This window comes from Ascaphus truei, chromosome 7, assembly GCF_040206685.1.
Source record: "Ascaphus truei isolate aAscTru1 chromosome 7, aAscTru1.hap1, whole genome shotgun sequence".
Classification (NCBI taxonomy): domain Eukaryota; kingdom Metazoa; phylum Chordata; class Amphibia; order Anura; family Ascaphidae; genus Ascaphus; species Ascaphus truei.
In genome coordinates, this window is record NC_134489.1 from 21168483 (window position 1) to 21195501 (window position 27019).

At 44.8% G+C, this 27019-nt stretch overlaps 1 protein-coding gene across 1 annotated transcript in view; it reads right to left on the reverse strand.

The window, feature by feature from the left end:
* The window catches only part of ABCA12 (ATP binding cassette subfamily A member 12), a 159451-nt gene that overhangs the window by 23823 nt on the left and 108609 nt on the right, over positions 1 to 27019 (reverse strand). The window contains exons 38-48 of the mRNA XM_075607232.1: positions 26225 to 26378; positions 25038 to 25290; positions 22100 to 22183; positions 21850 to 21937; positions 15787 to 15917; positions 13597 to 13684; positions 12840 to 12945; positions 8246 to 8300; positions 6489 to 6666; positions 3584 to 3699; positions 1089 to 1260 (exon numbers count right to left, since the gene is read on the reverse strand). Coding sequence (XP_075463347.1) covers positions 1089 to 1260; positions 3584 to 3699; positions 6489 to 6666; positions 8246 to 8300; positions 12840 to 12945; positions 13597 to 13684; positions 15787 to 15917; positions 21850 to 21937; positions 22100 to 22183; positions 25038 to 25290; positions 26225 to 26378 — 1425 coding nt within the window. The remainder of the gene's footprint in view (positions 1 to 1088; positions 1261 to 3583; positions 3700 to 6488; positions 6667 to 8245; positions 8301 to 12839; positions 12946 to 13596; positions 13685 to 15786; positions 15918 to 21849; positions 21938 to 22099; positions 22184 to 25037; positions 25291 to 26224; positions 26379 to 27019) is intronic.

Here is a 27019-nt window from a genome sequence, read left to right on the forward strand (position 1 = left end):
ACCCATTACAGTTAAGTTGATACACAGTCATGCAGGAATCTTAACAAGATACTGCCCATTTGTATGTATGTATATCTTTATTTATAAACCGCCCACAGTGTACTCAGCACTTTACAAAGGAAACAATGCAACAAAGGAAATTATAATACAATAAGTGCAACAAACAAAATCAGACCATATGAAAATAAATTCCTGCCACAAGAGCTTACAATCTAAGTGGTATGTTGTGAGTGTTATTGAGACAGCAGGTGAGGGAATAAGTGCAGTAGATGGCAGTGCTTGGCCGCAATTGTTGGTAGGAGCGACTATGGGTGTGGGACAGCAGCCACAAGAGGTGCGCAAACTGGGGGGGTGCAACATATTCTAAGGGGGGTGCCATGCTTAGAGAGGCCCCACGCTCTTCCCCACAACATTTAAATTGATTGCCAGGGGAGAGCGCGAGGCCTCTGTAACTTCCTTGTACCTTCTTTCTGGCTTCTCATGACTAGGCGTCGCCATGACAACACGGCATCAAATGGCAACGCAACGTTACATGACGCAACAGAGATGAGATACCGGCGAGCAGTTCAGAGGCGGGGGGGGGGGGGGGACTTAAAAAGTTTGCGCTCCCCTGGTCCAGGCTATTGAAATGCTTCACTTAAAAGGTGTATTTTTAGGTTTGACTGAAAGGTGGGGAGAGAAGGCGCTGGCGTAGACTATACCGAATGTGTTCCACGGGTAAAGGGCTGCAAGGGGAAAAAGGTGTAAGGCCAGAGACTGCAGAAAAGGTGAAATGGGTTTAAAGGAGACAATTATGAGCTCGGAACATAAGGAGAGATCAACGCTGGCATATAGGGAGGGGCAGACGAGTAGAGAGCCTCGAAGGTAAGAAGAAGAAGTTTGTAGTAGAGCTGAAGCTATTCAACCCTTGACACACGCTCCCCTGAGGAATTGTATGCGACTTGGAGCAAAATAATAGCAGTGTATTGAAAAGCTAAGAGTTGCATATAAAGAGTAAATAATCTTCATATAATACATGCCAGTAATGTACCGGAGTAAACATGGGGCCATTTTAAGGTCCCCCTCTAATGTTTCCGCTTCAAACATACCTGATCAACCTTTTCATCCTGGACCTTCTGCTGCACAAGGATGTACACCACACTGGTGGAAATGATGGTATTAATGCCGATGAACAAGTTGATGCAGACGTAGCTTATGAAGGCCATGCCCAAGTTTTTGAACGCTCCCGCCAGCAGGTACATCCATGCAAAGGTGGCAAAACTAAAAGGAGACAGAAATCTCAGAGATGAGCGAGTCTAAATAAATGGCTATGTTGTGCCAATGTACCATTCCTTTTCCACACTTTTTGGACTGAATGTTTGTTGACATGGTTATTAAACGTCTTCACCTTTGTGTCTCTAACTCGCCTCTCCCTGCTCCTCCAATACAGCTAGAATCATTGTATCATCTCTATCTGCCTGCCACCTCGAGAATTAGGGGCCTCTTCTATATCCGCGAAAGCAGCAGATTGGGACGTTTCCGGCTGAAACTCCCCATTGACGTAAATGGACACGACACGCTTACTTCTTCAGCACGTGTGGAATAAGCCCCTAAAACTGAGAACTCTTCAGGTGTAAACTGCCTTCTTCAATTGGTTACTGTTACACCTGGCGGACATACAGTATTGCATCAACATTGTTGCAATACATATATTACATTGTTTGTATATTGTGTGACAAACGGCTTACTCCGGGGCTCCGTCGTTTGTCCGGGACTGTTTAGAACACGGTCTTTTAGGGTAGGTTAAATGATGAGGCGTCACGTACTGTTCCTTTAAACAGGCTATGCCTGGTTTATTCAGTCCCAGGCACTGAGACTGCCACAGTGCATACAACAGAAAACAGATCAAAACAAAAGCTGCTCACCTGAGCGATAACTTAACTTAGATATCCCTGACTCAGGGTTGGAAGTGGCTTTTCCACTTCCAACATCAAAACACGGTACTTTTGCAGTCTTACACAAATGAACAGAAAGATTGAACCTGTTTGGGGAAGAGGCTTCTCCCCTCTGTAGTTCAGCAGCCTTCCAGCCTCCTGGCTCTTGTGGGGAGACCAGAGCAAACAGGAAATCAGTCTTTCATACCTGATTCCTAATTAGCATGACAGGTGACAGAAATCAGGCAGCAGACAAACTCTGGTCTGGATCTCTCATCCCTCAGTTCCAGCGCTTGCCAAACTGTGGGATGGAGTGTATGTATTATAAGGCTGCACTCCCAGGCCAAACAGGATAGAAACTGTCTAGTATCCTGGGAGCCCTATATACGGAATTTATTACCATCCCCTGGTTTCTGTCACAATTGTGATACCCACACCACGTTGCAGTCTCTTTTAGTCCCAATTTAAGGCAGGAAACACTGTATTTCTCTATATGGGGTTTATTTACAGGGATTAAATCATACACCAACAGGCCCACCGTCCCTTTAAGTCAAACAAATCATAAAATAAAATACCTATTCCCGTTAGGGAAAATAACTCAACTTTGCTTCAGCCCTTTCTAAAGACAGCTGGCCAACTATCCTGGTTCCCAGCTTAAAACATGCCCTGGCATATACACCCCACATGAACAGTCTAAGGCTGCGCTTATAGTGCCGGCGACGCGACGTCGCCCGAAAACAAATGCATTGCCGCCGTTGCGTGCGCTTATAGTAAGCGCAACGGCGACAATGCGACAATGCGACGGAGTGACATCGCCGTCGCGAAAACTGGTAGCCGGTAAAATTAGATTTTTCAAGGGCTGTCGCCTCATGTGACGGCCCTTGAACCAATCAAATGGCCGGAAACCCGCGCCGTCGCCGCCCGGCGAAATATAACGTTCGCCTGTGGTGACGTCACCCGTCGCCATCGACGGCACTATACACGCGGCCTTAAGCACAACAATATAGTGTCTCTCTAATCTGTTAGTCCATTGGAGCTGACGTCCCTGCTTCAGCACGGCCTCGCGTCCTTCCTTCCTAGGGGAACTTGGCCCCATCTGAGCTTAGAGAAACTCTCCTCTGTATGTCCAATTGCCAAGGACAGGACATCCCTGGTTCAGCACAGTCTCTCGTCCTTCCTTCCCGGGGACAGCAATCTCTCACTCTCTATGTCACTCTCAGCATGGCAGCTTCCTTTTTCTGTCTTAAACACTTTCTTGTTCACTCAAGGAGCCCAGCCTGGTTAATTAGACAGCACCTGTTGCTGGTTCTCTAGGTGATTAACTCTCTGAGAGCTGGAAAGGTCCCATAGTTGCCCTACTCCGGCCCCTTGAGGACAGTGATGGTATCACAATATTTATACAACATAAAAAACATTTTTAGTAGCGAAAGGAGAATAAAATAATTTAAAAAAAATATATATATATTTTTTTTAATAGGGATTCTTGATTTGTTTTATATGTATAGATGACTCAATTTAAAACAGCAAGAGCTTGCATTTTGTTTGAGCCCTCTCTGGCAGTAAAGGGGTACCATTTTTTTTCTTTAAATTACCTTTTGTTATTGCATACAATTACATGCATCCGACACCAGGGTCATTGGCATGGGGTGGATACGGACATAATTACTCACCCAAAGAGGACAAAGAGCAGAGACACGGCCCCCAGGTTTTCATTATCGTAGAAAGCCGGCAGCTTAAAGGCTGCTATCATTGCTATGGAAAGTGCCACTGGTATCATGTAGATGATCTGTGTAAGAGAATAAAGTGATCAACGGTAATTCGGGCTACAAGAAATCATTCCATCTAGTGCAATAAAAAAAATCTGTCTATTTCAAAATGCGTGGGCACATTTGCATGTCTTAGACAGGTCTGCAACCCTGTCTTTCCCCATTATCTCTTAGCAGCCAGGGATTCTGGGTAATATCATGCAAATGAGCACAGTGTGTCGCTCTTTACGTCTTATCCATTTTAACATGGACCCCTATAAACTTATGCCTGCCGCATTACACAGCTTTTCAGCACAGCCTGGGTTAAAAAAGTGCACAGCCAGTAACCCTACTGACAGACAGCTGTCTCGACCTTTTGGGTCTCACCAGTGTGAATGAAATGATTTAATATATTGAGGCCCATATTTACTAAGCGGTGCTATTCCATAAAGCACGTTTTGATGTCAGAAGACACCTGAAGGCCTATTGGGTTCTATGGTGTCTTCCAACGCTGGAGATATTTAATAGCACCTGAATCCGCATTGCATATTCCATTTAAGTAACAGGTTTGGTTTGTAACGATGCACGGAACACGCCCCCAGCGGCATGTTCCTTCCGTACCTGTTTACTTCTGATCGCCGCCCTCTAGCTGCGAGTCAAGATCCTGTGTCTTTAAGGATTCTGAAGCATACAACGCCATCTTGCTTCCTGGCAAATCCTGCTCTCTTCCTCCTGACAGGAAGTAAGCCTCTCTTTGACTTTCTTTTGGATATTAGTCATTTGCTGCCTGCCCTGGTGCCTGCTAGTACTATCATTGCATGCTGTTCCGGCCTGGACCTCCTTGGGACCTTTACTCTTCTCCTTTGGATTCCGGAAGACTGGGACAGTCACTCATATACTACTGAGGTTAGTTTACCGTCGGGTAGTGTAGGACCTGCTTAGTAGGGTTCACCTTGACGTGGTAGCAGGCTTATAATTCCTTGGCCAATGGATTTTTACTAAGAACCCTTATGTTATATTTAGTTTCGCTGCACATTGCTGTTACTGGCACTATGCCTTTAAACAGGCTGGACGTCCTCCAAGAAGCAACTCCCTTGTGGGTGTTACCTTGTGCTCTGGACTCTATCTCCCCTGCTTCTCACTTGTGGCTTCCCACAACCCCCGCGTTGGTGCCTGAGAGTGCGCGCACTCCCGCTCTGCTGTCAGAGCATGCGCGCACATGCAGCTGGATCACTCGTGTCTCTGAGCCAGGCACCGCACCTCCGGACGCGTCGCGCATTATCCTGCGCGTGGCGCGGTCACGTGACTACGTGCACCGATCCCTAGCTGCGCGGCAACTCACTCCCTTCGTGTCCCCTGCAGCCTCCCCACCTCGCTAACGGGCCCTTCCCTTTCCCTGCGCTTGTGTGTAGGAGCACAAGTGTGACAGGTTTAAGTTACAGTTTCAGTTTTTATTCACAGTGAGGACTTTATAAAGAGCCCAAATTTTGTCTGCTGCTCTTATTGGTTGAAGCAGAGACGTTCAACCAATCAGAATTGACTGTGTGACCAAGGAACTTTGTATAATTAAGACTTTGAGGGATAGCATTGCCGACCTGAGGAAGAGGGAGAACTCTCGAAAGCTTGTCTTATAATATCAATTGTTAGCCCAAATAAAAAAGGTGTCACCTAATACTGAAGTACTGATTTACTCTCTGCTTCAAAATAGGCTAAAAATCAGATTTATTAAGGAAAATAATTCCCAATAAAACCAATGGGATTTTCTTATTGGATGAATCAGGTGCTGCATTTCTGTATTTGTTTGGTTCTGAATTTGCAGCCAGGAGACAGATATATGAGCCCCTATATTTTTCCATTTACAAACAAGTGAACTTATTTTTTTTTAGTATCCCATAGAAGCTCAATCTGGCCGGTATAGTTCATTTTAAAAAAAAAGTGTGTAGGAAAACATGACAAATGATTGTCTAGTAATATGTCCTGTCACTGAAAAATCCAAGGTCAGACAAGAAGCTCGGCTGTGACTGGACCTATTAGGGTTAATGAGGCATATGAGACCAGTAATGCAGTTAGTGTATCATGTACTGTGTTGGATGACTGAAGACATGTGAATTAGCTTTGAATAGAGCTTCGGTTTACCATCTTAAACCAAGAGCCTAAAGCAGCAGCGTCTTGTACTAAGCAGTTTTCTGCTAAATGGTCCATTTGGCATTCCACATTTCTGACCCACCTGCCATTGGCTTCGGTGCATGGGCGATTTCAGGGGGTTGCAATATGTATGTAGACAGGTCTTTTTTGAATGTGTCTTTCTTAATACCAGTGTAGCAAAGTACTCTGCATTCATTTGTGCGCATTTGCATTGAGCGATATGGAGAGTGGTTACAGTAAAGTAATAGGAGAGAATGGGGAAGGAGTTAATCAATGACAATGTTCCGAATCAACTGAGTAGGTAAGGAACCTACTTGAACATCATTGTTCTTTAAGACAGAGTGAGACGAGGCAAGTATTGTACTGGAGACCTTGCACAGCCAAAGGCGACAGTTCCAAGTGGAAACCTGGAGAACTCGTGTGGCATTGGCACCTTAACTGGCAGACTGACTCAGTGCCAACCCTTGATATTGGACAAGTCACTTGCACTTGGGTAACCTAGCAGTTGAGGATCTTGATCCATTGAATTAACCTTTTGTTCTCTTGATTCCATGAAACAATTGTAAGCGCCCAGGGTGAGCTCTGGCTGTACTTGTGTTCTGCTACACGCGTTAACATACACAATTTGAAAATAAATCCCTGTCATTGTTGGTTGAACAGCACGAAAGGCAGGAAAAGCATTTACCAAGTCATAGAAGAAATTTGTCACCCAGTAGCAGGTCTCCCCGACGCCAGCGATATGCTGCAGTCTCTTGGATCCGTTGTGATGCTCTTTCACCACGTAAATGACGAAGCTGGCGGTGGTGATGGAGTAGCCCACCAGGATACAGAGAGCCACCAAAGTATTCACCAAGTTAGGAGTCCTGCAGAGAAAGCAGAATGAGTTTCAACGTGTCCGAAGCAGGTGGAAGCTCCAGGATCCCTGAGCTCTCCCGTCTCTGAGCTATTACTTATGGACAAAACACAAAGACCGCTACACAGTTGTTAAAGAGATAAATAAGACTGCCTGGAAAACCAGACAGGTAAATACATCTTCTGGATTACTGCAGCACGGCTCTTAAATTATGAGTGTGACCGTAATACCCAAAAACATATTATAAGGCTCTAACACAAAGAAGAATTTCTCGAAATATGGAATCCCAGAAGAGCGCGCCGCTACTGTACATAAAAGACAGAAATCTATATATATATAGTCTGCACGCACTGATAGGCTGAGCCACAGACATGCCAGTGGAGTCTTTCTTTTGCTGTTTATGCCTGTGATTTCCAGTTACTGCTGAAGTTCACACAGCAATTCCTCTGCTGTTTACTAATTGGCTCCGAATTGATTTGCAATGCTCCGGAGAGTTTATCTAAACGCTTCTCCTAACATTTGCATGTCTGGGGGTTGGAAAGACTGAAGGTCTAGTAGGAACAGATATGGCAAATACACTGGGTAGCATTCCTCAGTTTGGATCGATTAGTTTAGCCCTGCACCCTGTAAGTGCTGGAGGTATTTGTAGTGTATTTATTACAATGACTCTCCCCCCCCCCCGCCCCCTTTAAAGCACACTAATATATATAGAATAGAAGGAAGGAGCAATCAGATATATGTAAATTAAACTTGCCTCGTGTCATGATAATATCATGAGATATTGTGTATTTTAATGCATCTGGTGCTTTAGGGGTTAGTGTGATTGGAGTTTTATTTTAAAAATATCATATGTTGGGTTTGGAACAGGTCAGGACTTTTTCCGGGTTCGTGCTTGTCTTCAAAGAGAGATTATTGGGGGAGCTCATCCTGTATGGCCAACTAAATGTGCCAGGTGGGTTGCATGGACTGATATAGTCTCGAGATAAGGGCAGTGGTCTTGCCCGAAGTGGGATTATTAACCCTTGTCACGTATGCAGGTCACGCGCTCTCAGGTGGTCCGTACGTGACAAATGGTGACCTGGCCGTGCGTATTCACCCTGGTTGCATATGCAAGTCACGTGCCCACTTGTGCGCTGTTCGTGACAGTTGGTATATTGGAATGGATTTAGGGGAGATATTAACTCATTTGAGGGACCTTGGCGAAGGTGAAGAGTGGGGCAGCTTGCGAGCTGTGTATTAACCCTTGTCCTGTACAGGAGATATTGTCCATTTGAGGGACCTCTGCAGAGGTCGTGCCCTTAGGTGGGCCGTACGTGACACCACGGATATAATATTATGATTTGCTCAAATCTGTACTCAATTCGCTTATCTACCTGGAATAGCAGCAAATAGGGGAGAGTTCTAGGATAAGGAAGAGGTAAAAACAGGAAAATTCCACTTAAAAAAAAAATCAGATTGCAAATATTTCGATGGGGCCTGCAATCTATTGCTGATCGCTTTGGCATTGAAGGGATGATTTGTTCTTCATCTAATTAATAGCGCATCATAATAAAGCATTATATTTCACAGTTCAAATACGAGGTTCTTACGAAGTTTGTGGTGTGTTCAGGAATCCTGAGATGGGCTTACTTGACACAGAAATACCTGAAAAAGGAGATATTATATTATTATTATAACTTCTACTATGCAGTTATAAGGCATCAAACTGCAGTATGATTTATATTTATAATGATATAATTCCATATTCCAGTACAAATCGGGGTGTATACAGCAATGGAAAAATGACATTTCGCAAAAAATAACTGAAATAAGAGTGAGGCATTCTATAATAATATAATAATAACAGCATGTTCTTGTATAGCGCTGCTAGTTTTATGTGGCGCTTTACAGAGACATTTTGCAGGCACAGGTCCCTGCCCCGTGGAGCTTACAATCTATGTTTTTGGTGCCTGAGGCACAGGGAGATAAAGTGACTTGCCCAAGGTCACAAGGAGCCGACACCGGGAATTGAACCAGGCTCCCCTGCTGCAAGCGCCGCTCCTTCTCCCTCCTCTCTGTCTTCTTGTCTGTACAGATCTTTGCATCCCTCATAGCTATAGAGATTACAAGACCCCATTTAACGCTTCAGCTTCCAAGCTCCCTAGTAGCAGAGGGGTTAAACTTTACAGCGGTCTCTAAAGAGCTCTCTATTGCAGGGGTGTTCAAGCCCCCCCAACAAGTCAGGTTTTAAGGATAACCCAGCTTCAGCACAGGTAGCTCAATCAGTGGCTCAGTCGAAGGGGTGTGCGAACGGGGGGGGGGGGGCGCGGCGCCTACAGAGGCCCCCGGGCTCTTCCCGAAGGCATTTAAATGAAATGCCAGGGGAGCGGCGAAGGTCTCTGTAAGTCCCCTTACCTTATCTCCGGCGGCTTCGGGCGACGGGTCAAATGACATCGCGGGGTCACATGACATCACGTTACATGACGTTAGAAACGCCGGAGACAAGGTAAGAGGAGTGGGGGGAGGGGGGGCGTGGGCAGGGGGGGAGAGCTGGCAGCGGGGCGTACTCTCTCTCAACACATGACACTGGTGTAAGTGGCGCTTTTTCCACGCATCCGAGTATGGTGGTTAAGTACCAAAATCTCCAAAGGGGCAAAATATTTGTCTGAAAATCCAAATGAATAAATAAAAATACCATTGGCTTTTTTTTTTTCTTTCTGGGATAATTCAGGTGCTGTTTTCTGCACTAGTTGTGCTGTTGGGAGACTCAATCTAAACCTTTGGGTCTTGATAAACTCCACATCGAAATGTTTAAAACCGCAAAGCGTCGGGGTGAAAATCCCCTTTCATATGACTTCACTATTATTATTTTTTAAAGGGAGCCTAAGTCCGACCTTGAAAATAGGATTTCATTCCTTTTCAAATCTCTAAAGCTGCAACACATTTTTATCTGGCCATTTTAATCCCCCTTTTTCAAAGTGTCAAAAGCTCTTCTATGGGGGACAGGGGGGGGGATTTTTGATACATTGTATTTCAGAGCAGTTTATCTCAATTCTCTCCGGCCCAGTTGCTGTCTTTTCCTCCCCCAGTGGGATCCTATTGGCACAGATACAAGCACAGGAGTAGGGACGAGAATTGTCCCCCCCCCCCCAAAATGTACAATCCCGGGGATGTATTGATTAATGTCGCCCGGCTACAAAACTGAGACAACCCCAGAATTGCACCATATTTATCTAAGTAAAAAGTCCCACTACTTTCTATGGGATTCCCTTCCCCTGCTGTTTCGTGGACTGATTTTGCCCACGTTTTGCAGCCGGGTCACTTCAGTAAATAGAGCCCTACGACACACAGATAAGCGTTTCGCTTTGCGGTCATGTTTGAACTCTCCCAGCGTTGACATAGGAAAAATTATTTGCATCAACAGCCCCACATTCATCAGCTGGTCATTGGGGGAATTGATAGTCACTCCTGCGCAACGACTGCTATCTACTGCACTTATTCCCTCACTTGCTGTCTCTGTGAGGGCTGTTATATAGAGGGCGCGCTTGCTGCGCCGTGCGTGCGCGGCACTTATAATTGGCTGTGGTTAGTCAGCCTTTCTATAATAGGGGCCGCGCGCACCGCAGTGAGCGTGGAGCCGGCCGACAGGGGAGATGATGGGGAAAAGAATCTTTTCGCGCCGCTAACGGCGCTGTAATGTATGTATTGTATGTCTTTATTTGTATAGCGCCATTAATGTACATAGCGCTTCACAGTACTGTGTGTATATGTGTGTGTGTGTTTGTGTCAAAGTTGCACAATAAAAATAATTTTTATTTATTCAACATGTTTTTTTTTATTTTAAAAATATGATTTAATAAATTATTAACTCACACAATCTATACACAAACACACACATACACACACACACACACACACACACACACACACACACATACACACATACACACACACGCAGTACATTCCAACCCTGTCGCTCACAGCATACACACACACAGTACATTCCAACCCTGTCGCTCACAGCATACACACAAAAAGTGTGCGTCACGGGCGTTCGCACAGGCGTTCGCACACACTATATTACGGGCCTGAGGTTTTCCATCATACCGCTTAGATTGTAAGCTCTCCGGGGGATGGGATTTCCTTTCCATTTGTCTGATCTGATGTGTTGCACTTATTGTATTAGAATTCCCTGCACTGTAGTGTCTCTCTTGTAAAGCGCTAAGTACAGCTGTGGGCGCTATATTAATAAGGCTATGCATACATACATTACAATGGGATGTCTCAAAAATGTATAATGTAAAATGTATTATCATGGGGTGTGTTACAGTGTGTTTCCTTTATTGGCTCGGCATCGGCTCTTCCCTTGTGTGGTTTAACTGCCAATAAGAGATCACTGCTACACAAACACAGCTAACAAGCTTCTTCTATTTCATTCTGGAGAAGATAGGTACAGATATCACCAGGTTGATACTCAGCATAGGCCGTGCGCATGGAATCAGGGCAAATACTGCCCCAACCCGTCTACATCAGGGCTGGAACTAACATTGGCGTAAGGCACTGGGGACCTGTAACCCTTAGGGGACACTGTGAGTAGGGTTGCCAGGTGTCCAGTATTGAACCGGACTGTCCTGTATTTGGACACTCTGTCCAGTAAAAAAAGAGTGGTAATACTGGACATGTATGTGTCCGGTATTATGTCTCTGGACATAGTGGCCTGACTGGCTTGGCGACTGCGGGGTTTCCCTGAGCAGGGCGAGAGCAGGACTGTTGCTAGGGGGCGGGGCAACTTCCTCCATCCTGATTGGCTGCTGCTGAGGTAATGCAGCCAAAGAGGTGTCAAGAGCCTGGAAAGGGGGGGGGGGAGGGCTAAGGAAAGGAGGAAGCAGCATGGAGTAGAGTTAGAGGTGAGATGGCTGTGTGTGTCTCGAGCGCGTTGCACCGTTCACCATTGCGTCCTGTATTTTTGGAGAAGCCACCTGGCAACCCTAACTACGAGCTGCAGAGAATGAGGGATTTTTGGAGGCTCAGCGCTGCTCTTCTGGGCCCCAAAATATTCTTGCATTGGGTTCCCCCTGTTACTAGTTTTAGCCTTTGATTAACAGTGTCTCCTACGGAAGCAGGAGTTATTTTTAGCCGCGGTGGCACGAGCGCCGAAGCAGTTAGGAATCTCCCTGGCGATCTACAGTAGAAGTTAAAAGCCATAATCATGATGGATGGTGCTATAATTAAGCTGCAATGTCAGTAGGATTGAGCGCAGGACCTGCATAATGGCCTCCCTCTGCAAGATAAATGGCAGGCTAAACCCAACGTGTTTATGGAAAATAAGTAGCGTCTAGAGATCATCAAAATGCTTTATTTTCTTACTGAGGAAATCACAAGTCCTTCAAGAATCAATTCCAGAGACGCTATTGTTTGCATTGTTGCTAAGTTACAAAACTTTTATCAAATATTTATAGGCCGCTGTCCATCGCTCAATAGGCGGCTGCATTACTGCACATAATTGAATGTCTACTTTTCAAGTGGAATGCTGATCGCTCGAGTATTGCAGGAGACATCATTACGGAGGGACAATGAAAAGCTTATTTAAATCTTAACTCGGTGAGAAGAAAAATAAATAAATATTAATTCTGTCTTCTAAGCACACTTTGCGTGTACGACCGACAATATATACCTCGCACGGGCAGAGTGAACATCTTGTGGCTTTCTTTTTATGCAACCCATGAAAATACCTTGATACATTGATGCGATTTCAAAAAGCCTCTCCGACCATCAATTTTACATTAAAGAGGGCTGTTGTGTTCCCGCAGGCAAAGTCTACTGGATGTGCTCATTTGCATCCATAATCTTGTTATTAGCAGTGCAAACACTGGCCGATGATGGGATAGGTTTAGGGCTCGGGTGGCCAACTCCAGTCCTTAAGGGTCCACCAACAGGTCAGGTTTTATCCCTGCTTCAGCACTGGTGGCTCAGTCAGAACAACTGAGCCACTGATTGAGCCACCTGTGTTGAAGCAGGGATATCCCTTAGGCCTGGCCTGTTGGTGGCCCTTGAGGACTGGAGTTGGCCACCCCTGGCCTAGGGGTTCGGTGTAACATGTGTGGATACTCTCAGAGTTACTGTGTCTCTGCTATCCTTTGATCCATGAAAGGTTTTGAACATTAATTTTTCCCACCCGAGCCCTACAGTGTGTGGATTTCTTACCATATTGTGAAGCCTCAGAGTTCGGTAGCTTGGATCTCAGGAGGATGTTGTTAAAGCTGTTGATGAATGCTGGAAGGCTGTGATACCCTTCAGGATTATACCACACCTGGACAAGTAGTGAGAAAAGGACACAATTGTACACACCAGCTTTGCCAACCAGTTCAATGAATGGATGAAAGAGCAACATCAAGAGCCCATTAAAGGCTAAAGCCAGGGGCTCTTTTAGGTATACTGTAGATGGATATTCTCCTTGAGCTTCAGGTGCAGGATACAGAGTGAACAAGACGTGGCAGAGATTAGGTACAGTTATGTTAAGAAAGCGCTTAGGAAAGTGAGAGATGGGGCAATTACATACTGTATATTATATGGGGTATTTCAGTTTACTCATCGTTGCCCTTATACAATGGCGACCCTTAAGTTACTTTATAAGGTTAATATAGTTTGGGGTGAAACGTCATACATATGCTATTTTGGATTTTCTGTGTATGCAACCTGTGTCCCTCTTGAAATCCCTTTATTGCGCTCCTGAATGAACCTTACGGAAGCAGAAAGTCTCCTCACTATGTATTGTTACCACCACAATAAGAGGCTATTCATTTGTGGGCACAAATACTTGGGTCATTCTCTCTGCACTCTAGAATTTTTTTATAAAGCCTACGAGTAGTAATCAGTGAAGGTCGCAATGCTGTTGCCCCGCACATCTCGCATAGGTGCATAAAAGGGATATTTCATCAGACGTGGCTGTGAGTGTAATTACCTTACTTATTGTCCTGTTAAGAGGCACATCTGCAATATCATTCAGGAGGTCTGAACTCAGTGGCATCCCAAAGCTCCATCCTCCGTACCTGCATACAAATAACCCAGAGTCAATGAAATGCTACAAAAAGTAACCTTCTGTTCCCCAGCCACCCGCAACATGCATACAAATAGACGTACTGTAGGCACAAATGATTCTCTACTTGAAAGAGCTTACACTGTGCATGGTAAGTTGGGAGACAAGCACACAGAAATAAGATGAAGGTACATCCGGTTGAACTAATTGCTTTCTGATAAAGACAAAACTCCTCCCGTTATTTACCTAGCAAATATTTCTGTCCATCCCATATAACCCATATATTTTGTCTGTTTTCCCTGTGTGTGGCTCGCCAACAGCCTCCCCCGAAATCACTCAACAACCCGGGGCTCAGATCAACACCCTCTCCTGGGCCCACAGGTTGTTGAGTGATGGGGCGGGGGGTGAGGGGGGGGGGGGGAAGCAGGCCCTATGTACCTGTGAAACCGGAGGTGGAGGGAAATGCAGCCGGACGGACTCAGTGTCCTGTACCAGCCTGCTGGGCCGCTCCCTGAAACTGCCGGAGCATCAGCTCCACACCCCCTTAACATCCCCCCCACCCATAGTGTGTACGAGACATTAAAAGCCATGTTTACTAAGTGGTGTTACTCCATAAGCAACCTTCCAGCACAGCTTAGTAACGTGGTCCCTTACCGCCCATTGACTATATCATGGTTTCGTTTCCTCCTTTCACTATGCAGCGGACAAAATACAAAGGACACAATCAGTGGCAGATTTCCCATTAGGCCCGGGCGGCAAAATGTGGGGGTGGCAAAAAATGGCATCCCCCATATACATTTGCCTATCGGGCCTGATAGGAAGGGACTTGCATATGCCAGCCGCCTCCTTTCTGCCGCCCTCCTCCATCTTTCGATTCACAGTGTCAAACGGTGCCGCGGACATCACTAACGTGGCATCACATGGTGTCTCGTTGGCATGGCAACGTGATGTTGCGGCGTCAAATGACACCATGAAGTCGCGTTACAATGGCAACGAGACGCCGTGTGACGTCACTTTGATGTCCGCAGTGTCATTTGAAGCTGTGAATTGGAAGGAGGAGGAGGAGGGCGGCAGAAACGAGACGGCAAGGAGGCGCCCGGGGTATGTAAGTGACTAGGGGCGGTGGATTTTGAAACCCGCCACTGGACACAATATAACATTGGTAGTGTAGGGACATGCTGAAAGGCTCTATAACTTATAACTTGAGGTGGTTTGAGGCTTAATATGTCTTGGCCAAAATTTTGAACTAAATGACCCATACTTATGAGAAGAAAATTACATATATATATATATATATTCAAAAACCGGGGGAAAATGGGGGGAGGGGTGGGAAAGAAAAACCTCGCATCTACTTATGCAAAATTCACGCCACCATAAGCCAAAGAAAATATGTTGTTTAGCACCCGTGACAGGGGTCCAAGTCTCTTTTTTAAGTGTTTTTAGTTATGTACTGTTTATCCATCCTTTTTGCACTGTGTCAAAATAAATAAACGAAATATATCAATTGCATACCTGAGTGCTCCCATACGGGTTACTTTTTTCTCTTTTCACTCATACAGTATATATATATAGCTCGGAATGTTAAAACACACACACACACACACACACACACACACACACACACACACACACACACACACACACACACACACACACACACACACACACACACACACACACACACACACACACACACCTCAACCCCGTTATAGCGTTATAGAAATCTAGTTGTCGGTGAAATTTTAACGCAATCCCGGTTATAACGCGGTCTCATTCTGTGGACTCCAAGGACCGCGTTATAACGGGGTTCAGCTGTATATGCATATCTTTACTGGTATACCGCTATCCATGTACGTAGCTCACAGCAGTAATACACGTGACCTATTAATATAACACATAGTGGGAATGAATGCTTCAGACATAAAAGTAACATTAGGACAAAGGAGTCCCTGCTCCAAAGAGCTTACAATCTGTGAATAGTGTTTTCGGTCGAATAGAAGCATCTTCGGCCAGATTCAATGAAGGCCCATGTTCATTTTCAAGCGCTGGGAGCGAATTAAGTGAATTGAGTGATTCTCACTATAAGAAAAGTACGAGCAGACAGAACATTCTTACCGCTGTTGTATGAATTGCATGCTGGTCGTCAGGAGATAGTTCTCCATGTTGTGCCCAGTGAGCTTGTATAGCATCTGCCCTGAGTAAGTCCTGCGTTGTGGTGGGGTGGCGGCATCTGGCACGTCACATACCTGTACAACATGAGGGAATCATATATTTTCTTAGGAAACCAGAAATTGTATGATATATACAGTATATATATATATATATAATTTTTTTATGTTATTATTGAGAAGCCCTTTAAATTAAAAAGTCCCTCTCTGACTATAGTATATTTTACAGTCAAATGTGCATGGTTACAGACCCTCGAAAATCATAACGCAATGCTATATGGGGAGTTTTTCCCAGAACAAATCCATTTTCTGATTTTTTTTACTGAAGCACAGAGAGATGAAGCCACTGTCCCAACAGTCCCAAAGAGATGACGCTGGGAACTGACCCCAATTCCCCTGCTTCAATCGCAATGACATTGCCACAGCCAATCTTGCTCCTAACGTGCTCTTGTTTTACCGTTGACTTCTCTTATTGCCGGACATAGGAAATATCTGATGTTCCACATTGCGTTTGCTTGTAAATACCTTAAAAGAACCTCTGGGTTTGAGGAACCTCATCGGGTTACAAAGATTGCAATAACTACAATTCTAGTTGCTAAGTATGGCAAGCAACCCATCTGTGAACTGAAATATTTATTTAACTAATAATAAACTGAAAGCAAGGAATTTATTAACAAGCTTATGAATTAGGCTTCACTACGCTGTAGCGTCTGCTGCCCAAGTTGTAACACTGTGGGTACTACTGACATGGATCTGTGAATCTCCCAGATGTTTATTCTGTTTGTGTTCTGCATTTAATCTGAAATGGAAAACGATTAGGTTGGAAAGTAGTGTGCCGGCTCGAAATCAGATCAATAAAGAGAAAATGCTAATTCTGCCGCGTGTGCACCATGCAATTACAGTACAAGACAACACCAAGGCGAAAAGGAAGGTGGCAGGTTTACAGAAACCTTGTGTGTTGGAAGAATTGTTGTCGTTATGTCACAAGCGAGTCTGCCTCTGCAGTAATACCCATTGTAGCTCCGTACAGCAAATGGGCATTGCAAACAGAATAAAAGCTTGATCCGTCTAAAAGCCACTAATTGCTCTATTTACAGGACAAAAAACAAGCTGGGGAAACACTACACAAAAATTGCACACGCTTTGTGCGCTTCAGCCTTGACATAGAGCAGTAATGGGTTTCATTTATAGAAATAGCATTGCAAACATGAATTCCTTTTCATTTTTATTTTTTTCCCCCCCGTTTCAAACATGCAGGCTTCACATAAAGGTGCACTCACTGCGGCAAAACAAAGTGCAATAAATCTTGTTGCTATTGTGGTAGGTTTGATAGCGGGAGAACAGAATCCGTATGAACAGGAGGAAAAAGCGCGTTAGTCACTGGGGCTGTGTTATGTAGCAAGATTTGCTCTGCTGCTGTGCAATACATTGTTCTGTCAGTTTGTGCAAGCTCAGCAATTAAACTTGTTTTGTTGGTGTCTTCCGCCCGACGGTGATCTCTTAGGCAAATAAACCTATAATTCCTCCTTGTAACTCCATCTCTAACTGCTCTATATAACTCCTCCCCTAACTGCTCCTATAACCACACCCTATAACTCCTCCCCTAACTGCTCCTATAACTGCTCCCTATAACTCCTGCCCTAACTGCTCCTATAACCTCTCCCTATAACTCCTCCCTTAACTGCTCCTATAACCTCTCCCTATAACTCCTCCCTAACTGCTCCAATAACCACACCCTATAACTCCTTCCCTAACTGCTCCAATAACCACACCCTATAACTCCTCCCATACCTGCTCCTATAACCTCTCCCTATAACTCCTCCCCTAACTGCTCCTATAACTCCTCCCCTAACTGCTCCCGTAACTGCTCCTATAACCTCTCCCTATAACTCCTCCCCTAACTGCTCCAATAACCACACCATATAACTCCTCTCCTAACTGCTCCTATAACCACACCCTATAACTCCTCCCCTAACTGCTCCCGTACCTGCTCCTATAACCTCTCCCGATAGCTCCTCCCCTAACTGCTCCTAAAACCACACCCTATAACTTATTTATTTATTTATTATTTATAAAATATTTTCCCAGGAAGTAATACATTGAGAGTTACCTCTCGTTTTCAAGTATGTCCTGGGCACAGAGTAAAACAAATAATACATGGTTACAAATACAGTTACATAAATGAACAAGGTATACATTATATACAAGACATTGCGTGCACAGTTAAAGAAAATATATATTATGAGCGTATGAAACAGTTACAGACCAGGTTAAAATGTGAGACAGCTTTAGATTTGAAAGAACTTAAACTGGTGGTTGTTCCAGTTTTGGGGTGCACGGAAGGAGAAGGAGGAACGTCCGGATACTTTGTTGAGCCTTGGGACCATGAATAGTCTTTTGGAGTCTGATCTCAGGTGATAGGTGCTGCATGTGGTAGGGGTGAGGAGCTTGTTCAGGTAGCTGGGTAGCTTGCCCAGAAAGTATTTTGAGGGTGAGACAGGAAAGGTGAACTTTGCGCCTAGACTCTAGTGATGACCAATCTAGTTCTTTGAGCATTTCGCAGTGATGTGTGTTGTAGTTGCATTGGAGAACAAAACGACAAATTGAATTGTAGAGGGTGTCAAGTTTGCTAAGGTGGGTTTGAGGAGCCGAGCCATATACTATGTCTCCATAGTCAATAATTGGCATTAGCATCTGCTGTGCAATACGCTTTCTGACCAGGAGACTTAGGGAGGATTTGTTCCTGTAAAGTACCCCTAGTTTGGCATAGGTCTTGGTTGTCAGGGTATCAATGTGCATCCCGAATGTTAAGTGGGAGTCAAACCATAAGCCCAGGTATTTAAAACTAGTGACAGGTGTTAGAATGGTGTTAGCGTTGGTTCTAATCAGGAGCTCAGTCACTGGAAGCTTTACAAATTTAGTCTTGGTCCCAAATACCATTGTTACAGTCTTGTCAGTGTTTAAAAACAGTTTGTTTTGGGAAATCCAGTTTTCGAGTCTCAAAAAGTCAGACTGAAGTATGTGTTGAAGGTCAGAGAGGCTATGGCTGTGTGCATATAGGATTGTGTCATCTGCATACATGTGTATTGAGGCTTCCTTACAAGCTGTGGGAAGATCATTAATGAACACTGAGAAGAGTAGGGGCCCCAGAACAGAGCCTTGCGGGACACCACAGGTGATATCCAGGGGGTTGGAGTTAGAGCCTGAGATGGACACATGTTGGGATCTTCCTGATAGGTAGGACTGAAACCAGTTTAAAGCATGTTTCCCTATTCCAGAGCTCTGGAGTTTGTTAAGCAGGATAACATGATCAACTGTGTCAAAAGCCTTTGCAAAATCTAAGAATACTGCACCAGTGAGTTGTCCCCGTTCCATTCCACACTGGATTTCATTGCAAACTTTTAGCAGGGTAGTTACGGTGGAGTGTTTGGGACGAAACCCAGACTGGAATTGGCTAAGGAAATTTGTCTTGGTGTAGAAATCGCTTAATTGGGAGTGGACACATTTTTCCATTACTTTGGATAGAATTGGGAGAAGTGAGATTGGCCTGTAGTTTGAGACAGTGTTTTTGTCCCCACTTTTGAAGATTGGGACAACTCTGGCAGTTTTCCAGGTCTTAGGGATATGGCCTGCAGACAGGATAGAGTTGACTATGGACGCAATTGGTTTGGCAATGGCTGGGGCACCAAGTCGTAGGAACCTAGATTGTAGTAAGTCGGGTCCACATTGGCTGCTTAGTTTTAGTTTGAGGAGCGCTTGTGTAATCTCCTCTTCAGATACTGGGCTAAATTGAAAATTGTGGGCAGTGTTGGGAGGGGGTGGGACTGTAGGGATACTCCCAGGATGAGATTCATGTTTGGGGTTTGTGCTGCGTTTCGCTAATAAGTTAGTGGCACACCCCACAAAGTAATCATTGAATGCATTTGCAATGTCAGTGGGGTTTGTCAGAGTAATATTCCCCTTAGTGATATTACTTGGTTGTTGATGGTTAGGAGGCTGGAATATATTGTTGATAACCTTCCAGAAGTTAGCTGGGTTTGATGTATTTTGGTGAAGATTGTCAGAGTAATATTTTGCTTTTGCATGCCTTGTTTGCCTTGTGCACATGTTCCGCATGCATCTGTAGTGATTGAGATCCTTGGTAGTGCCAGTTACTTTGTAGCTTTTCCACAAGGCATCCCTGAACTGGTAGAGTGCTATAAGGTCAGGTGTAACCCATGGAAGGTGGGCCCCCCGTACCCTTATTTTGCGTAGTGGAGCATGGGTATCGCAGAGTTTTAAGAACTCGGATTGGAAATAGTCGAGTGCAGAATCGGGGTCGGGAATTAAATCAATTCTGTGCCATGGGCAGTTGGTAAGGTCATCCAGAAACTGTTGTGGGTTAAAGTTTTTAAATGTTCTAGTGAGGAGAACTTTAGGGCTTGAATGGGGCGGTTTAATTTTCCTTACACAGTACACTATTGCATGGTCACTGAAAATATCAGGAAGGATGCCAGAGGATTGGATTCTGCTGGGGTTTGAGGAGAGAATCCAGTCTAGCAAGGAATGGTTATGCGATTTCAGGTTTATCCGTGTGGGTTGGGAAATGAGTTGTGATAGGTTAAGTGACTTGAGTTGTATCTGGATTTTGTGGTTTTTAGGGTCAAGCCAATTGAAGTTGAAATCCCCTAGAACTAGCAGCTCACTCTTCTCATTCAGAGAGGAAATGGAGCCAAGAAATTGGGTGATATCAGTCAAGGATTGTAGAGGGGCTTTAGGGGGGTGGTAGATGCCAGCAAGCAAGATGGGCTTAGAAAAGGGGAGGCAGATTTTGCCAACTAGAGTTTCAAAAGAGGGTGGACTTGGTGGGCAATTTAACAGTGTAAATTGTAAGATGTCTGCACCTAACTCCTCCCCTAACTGCTCCTATAACCACACCCTATAGCTCCTCCCCTAACTGCTCCTATAACCACTCCCTATAGCTCCTCCCCTAACTGCTCCTATAACCACACCCTATAACTCCTCCCCTAACTGCTCCTATAACTCCTCCCCTAACTGCTCCCGTACCTGCTCCTATAACCACTCCCTATAACTCCTCCCCTAACTGCTCCTATAACCACACCTTATAACTCCTCCCCTAACTGCTCCTATAACCACACCCTATAGATCCTCCCCTAACTGCTCCTATAACCACTCCCTATAGCTCCTCCCCTAACTGCTCCTATAACCACACCCTATAACTCCTCCCCTAACTGCTCCTATAACTCCTCCCCTAACTGCTCCCGTACCTGCTCCTATAACCTCTCCCTATAACTCCTCCCCTAACTGCTCCTATAACCTCTCCCTATAGCTCCTCCCCTAACTGCTCCTATAACCACTCCCTATAGCTCCTCCCCTAACTAATTTTCGGGGGGTGGGGGGAAATGAAAAATAGAATATTGTTGCATGCTTTTCACTGTAGGAAAAGGTGACCTTTGATTAAATGCTGCGGTCCATCACCACAATTTGTTCAAAATTAAAGATCACATTTGAGAGTGAGTAACACTCACAGTTCCACCAACGCTCCCTACAGAGACCTGCTGGTTAGCTTTTAACTGCAGCTCACCAGCTTCATTGTGAAAGTAATGCAGAGTATCTACTGCAGGAGCGGCCAACTCCAGTCCTCAAGGGCAACCAACAGGTCAGGTTTTCAGGATATTCCAGTTTCAGCACAGATGGCTACATCAGGCCCTGCTTCAGCATAGGTGACTCAATCAGTTCCTGCTTCACCACAGGTGACTCAATCAGACCCTGCCTCAGCACAGGTGGCTCAATCACACCCTGCTTCAGCACAGGTGGTTCAATCATTCTCTACTTCAGCACAGGTGGCTCAATCAGAGGCTCAGTCTTCAACTGAGCCTCTGAGCCACCTGTGCTCATGCAGTGATATCCTGAAAGCCTGGCCTGTTGGTAGCTCGAGGATTGGAGTTGGCCACCCCTATATACTGTACATACAGAAGGATTTTTAGGACACCGTTTTTACTATACATACCAGACTGCCTTTTGCACATGTGCAGGTACCATATGGAATTGATTGGTTTCCACTGGAGGTCCATAAACCCAACTTGTTTAGGCATTGCCTGGAATGAAAACAGCACACATATAATATCACAGAACACTGCATTTCATAATCTATCAGTGTGGGAAGAGTTATCACCATATCCATCTTAATACCACACAGTATAGTGAAAGACCAAGACAGCTTTATTATTTGGGGAAAAAAACACAGACTTAATACTTACGAGTCTTTGTTCAAACACATGTTGTCTATGCCCGGGAATAAAGACAGCGCAGACACCAGTTTATCAGAACTTGTGTTCGAGTTCCTTAAGAAGTAAAAAAAAGTACTTGCTTACAATTCAAGAAAATGACTCCCCCCCCCCCCCCACCCAAACAAACAACTAAATAGTGCTGGAGAAAAGAGATAGTTATGGAAAAAACAGGTATCTAGCTGTGTGTTGTTATGTATCAAGGCACACTGGGTGCAAAGACATCGCAGGATTCATGAAAAAATGTGTGCTCCTTTGCATGGCATTTCCCAGAATCCCTTGCTGCAATGGAATCTCTGTATGCTAGGGGATAATGGGGAAAGGCAGGGTTGCAGACCAATCAGACATGTGAATGTGCTCACAAGTGATATTTTCATTTGCTGTATGCTACACGATGGAGAGTTTTTGTCACTTTTTCACCTGCCATAACTTATTTAAGGTGTCTGTGACAGGGTGAATTCAATATCCCAGCCCTATGCCACGCAGATCTATGTACAGGCTGCAGTACCGAAATGACCTGGTTAATTCCAGCTTGGGAAAGATGGGTTAGGCTGCGTCCATAGAGGGGGGAGCAGTTCGGAGCCGCGCTGACGCTGAGGCTCGCCTGCTGAATCCTGTGCGATTTCATGCACATGCCAGATTTCATGCCAGCGGGCGCGAACGGGAGGCGGGGGGAGGCTGAGGGAGGTGGGGCAGTGACGTCGCTGGGCCAATCGCCCGCGACGCACCGACGTCAACGTCACTGCACCGTGACGTTGACGCTGCTTCGCGCTGATTGGATGTTTTCAGCCGACAGCACGCTGAAAAACAGCTTGGCTGTCGGCTGAAAAATCCAACTCCTCAGCACGCCTGCGGATGCTCGCGTGAGCCCCCTCTAAAGACATCCTCATTGAGGATGCAGGGGCTCAGCGCGGAGCGTCCGCACGGCTCAGCGCGGCTTGTCCTTCTATGGCCGTGCCTTAATTAACCAGGTCCCAGCTGCTCTGCTGAGGGGCTTTAGGAACCCAGAGCTCTGACTGGTGCCTGGGTCTGCCTGAACCAGGGAGACACACTGGAACTCTGGAGGAAAAGCAGCTTGACTCAAGGTCAGGTCTGTTTCGTTGAGACACTTATCCTTGCTCTGTGTTTTTATCCTGGACTTGAACCACCCTTGCTGGGAAAAGGGCAAATCCCTTTTTTCCGTTGGTTTATCTATGCTGAAGAAAAGCTCTATTATTTTGTGTTCTATGTTTTTGTGGCTGAATAAACAAGCCAGTTCCGATCACACATGTGTCGTTGCGTTGTCCTTGTAACAGTGTGGTTGGGAAAAAAAGGGAAATCCTCCTGAAATCAATATGATTTTTTTTTTTATCCTGATAATTTTGATGCATTTTGTGTTGCTCCAGTTTTGCGACCATGGCAAACATTGATGCATAGCACTCATACAGTATGTGAAGTTACAGTATTATGTATGAAAGAGATAAAATGTCAACACAGCGTAATTTGGTTCCAGCACTGTGTCCAAACACTTCTCCTTCTTGACCTCCATGTGGCATGAGTTGGATGGGTTGATTTTCCAGTAAGCAGGGGACACAAACTTCAAGCTGGACAGAATCTCCAATGGCTTCACAGATCGAAACGCAACACAGCCTACGCGTTTCACCGGTGTCCGGCTTCCTCAGGGGATCAGTGCTTGGAGAAGATGTTTGGACACATACTACTGGAGCCAAATTACGCTATGTTGGCATTTTATCTCTTTCATACCCAATACATCCTGGAGCTATTACCGGATTCTTGCTTATACTAACATCTGGATACCCATTGCTAATCTTTAACATTGAAAACATCATGGAACATGGAGTGTATTTGAGGCTGGCCTACTCGTTCCCCTGCTCACGTTTTTGACACTGTGCTGTACTATTTTGTGTGATTTTTCCATCGCATATCTCGCGTGAGCGGTGCTCCTGTTTGGTCCCCAGCTGTGGTTTTTTTGACCCTGGAAAGGTCTTTTGGAGCAACGCCTCAAAATTAATACAGGTTGTATTTATCATTTGTATTATATTTCACCCACTATTCACAATATTTCTTGTCTAATCACATAGCACTTTAAATAAGTTTGCGCTGAAACACTTCGTCCTTACATTAAAGACTGCATGGCGTACAATAATTGTGCACCTGACAAATATTGTGGTCAAAACAATGGCTCATCAAGTGATGATCCCAATTTGACGCCCAGTGCCAGGTTTCTTGGTCAAAGCCTTTTATCTCGCTGTATCTCTTAGATCAGGGGTGCTCAACTCCAGTCCTCAAGCCCCCCCAAACAGGTCAGGTTTTCAGGATATCCCTGCTTCAACGCAGGTGGCTACACCAGTCTGCTTCAGCACAGGTTGATTGGAGCCACCTGTGCTGAAGCTGGGATATCCTGACAGCCTGACCTGTAGGGGCGGGGGGTGGGGGAGGGGCTTGAGGTCTGGTGTTGAACACCTCTGTCTTAGATTATGCAGATTGGCTACAAGTTTACAGGGATATATTGTGTTACCCTGTAATATTCTGCGATGTTTAGAGGTCATGACACTTTATAATAGCAATATAATTATACCTACTGTAGGCGACTCCCTTTCAATGGCTGGAGTTGGCTATCACTTATTCCCACTTCTCATTACTCAATAGATCAATCACTCTATACAGGCTAAGTTTAGCCATATAATGCATGAGGTTACATTACACATGGTGTGAAACACGGCTAATAATGAGCATGCACCAGTTACATATGACTCACGGTCAGTGCTCATTTGCATGTCATTACCCAGAATCCCTGGCTGCAGTGGAAGTACTGTTTGCCAAGCGATAATGGGGAAAGATAGGGTTGCAGACCCTTCTGAGACATGCAAATGTATCCACAAGTGGTATTTTGATTTGCTATATTACTTACCCAAACACCACTGCTTGTGTTGAGCCACCGTATAGGCTGGGTGATAGCAGAAGCTCTGGGTACGTCTCTTTGCTTGACGAGAGTGTTCCCAGCCCCATCGAAGCAATCACGAAAAGAACGGGCAGTAGGATCTGAGAAATGAGGCCCTTCCAGTTCCGCTTGGAGTTGTGGAATCTCTTAATGAAAATGGCCATCACTTTCTTGAACAGAAGCGTGACACAACCTGCTTTTCCTGTTTTTGTCAGGGCCTCTTCTGTACAAGACAAAAACAAAATGATACAAATTCAATATCTTTCAAAACTAAACTAGCTTTCCCCGCACCCCTCAATTCCGTCGCTTTCACAACGAGCTTGCACTGACATTTTTGAAAGTGTACGTATAAAAGGAGAAAGTGATACAATTCTGGGGCAAATAAGTGTATATTATTTATTTATAAAATGTTTTACCAGGAAGTAATACATTGAGAGTTACCTCTCGTTTTCAAGTATGTCCTGGGCATAGAGTTAAGATGACAAATAATACATGGTTACAATACATAGTTACATAAGTGAACAGGGTATACATTAAATACAAGACATTGCATGCACAGTTAGAGATAATATATATTATAGGCTTATGTAACAGTTACAGACCAGATTAAAATGTGAGACAGCCTTAGATTTGAACGAACTTAGACTGGTGGCGGCTGTGAGAGTCTCCGGTAGGTTGTTCCAGTTTTGGGGTGCACGGTAAAAGAAGGAGGAGCAGCTGGATACTTTGCCGGATATATATATATATATTCCCTTCCTTAATGGGATTTTTTTTTTTTGATATAGCTGGTGCATTTTGTTTTGCCCCATAATTGCACCAATTTTGCATTTATACATACGTAGCTTTTAGATCTCCACGTTTTAACCAAGACGTTAATGTTAATTGCTTGCAGTACAATCACAGTTAATTCCGGGAGCCTAACTGAAAGGGCGAAGTTAACATGAGTCCGAGCTCCCTAATAGGAGTTGGCAAATTTTACACTTACGCTCGAGTCCAACTCGGGAGGGAAACAAGCTCTGAAGTTAGGCTTTGCTGGACCTGAGCCGCTGTTCCCATTGTACTCAGTGCTGCCTGAGGGTCACGACAATTCTTGGCTGGAGCATGCGGATCCAAGGGTGGGAATACCGCGCTTAAACAAGCCACAGTTACAACCTTACCATCTCTTGCTGTGAAACTGTAACTGCTGGAAGATGTGTCCTCATTGGCAGCCAAACTGTCCCTCGTGGTTATCGGCATCACCATGTGTGCGTTAGACAACGTCTGTCCATCCTGTTCTTCACTGTCAAGTCCATCAGTCAGTTTGAGAAACACCTGAATGGAACCAATTGTTACTTTAAAATGCACCAACTGCTAAGGTAACTTCCTCCACAAGTGTCTTTGTTGGTTTCCCTTATTTCCTGCATTGGGGTGACAACGTAACTGTTGCTTTGTATGACTCCATACATTGGGCGAACCCACCCAAATCTGTTTCCCTAATTTTCGCTGATGTTGCCCCCAAAATCCATTTTGTGAGGTAAAATTCGCAAACGGATTTGGGCGGTTTCAATTCGTGCGGATTCATCAAAAACCGCCATTGCAACCCATGGACGGATCTGTAGAATCCGATCCGCGGATTCAGCGATCCGTTGGCGGATTCTGAATAATTGATGTATATTTGCACTCAACACAGCTGCATACATGGTCAGTTCTGCATAACCTTAAAGTACCATTACTATAATGCTGCAGTCAAAATAACACTTTTTTTATTAGACTTAAGATCAAAATATACAATTTTACTAATAAATTGCAAGCCAATTTGGGAGGAGCACTGGGTTCGTGGATTTCTTTGTGAACATTTCTATGTCTGCTGAGTGCAACTGTACTGGACACAATTTATGTTACTGCTTACTCAGCCATTTATAGTAGGCAAACTATTGCCCTAAGCCTTAACTTGCTTTCTGCTGGAGATTCTT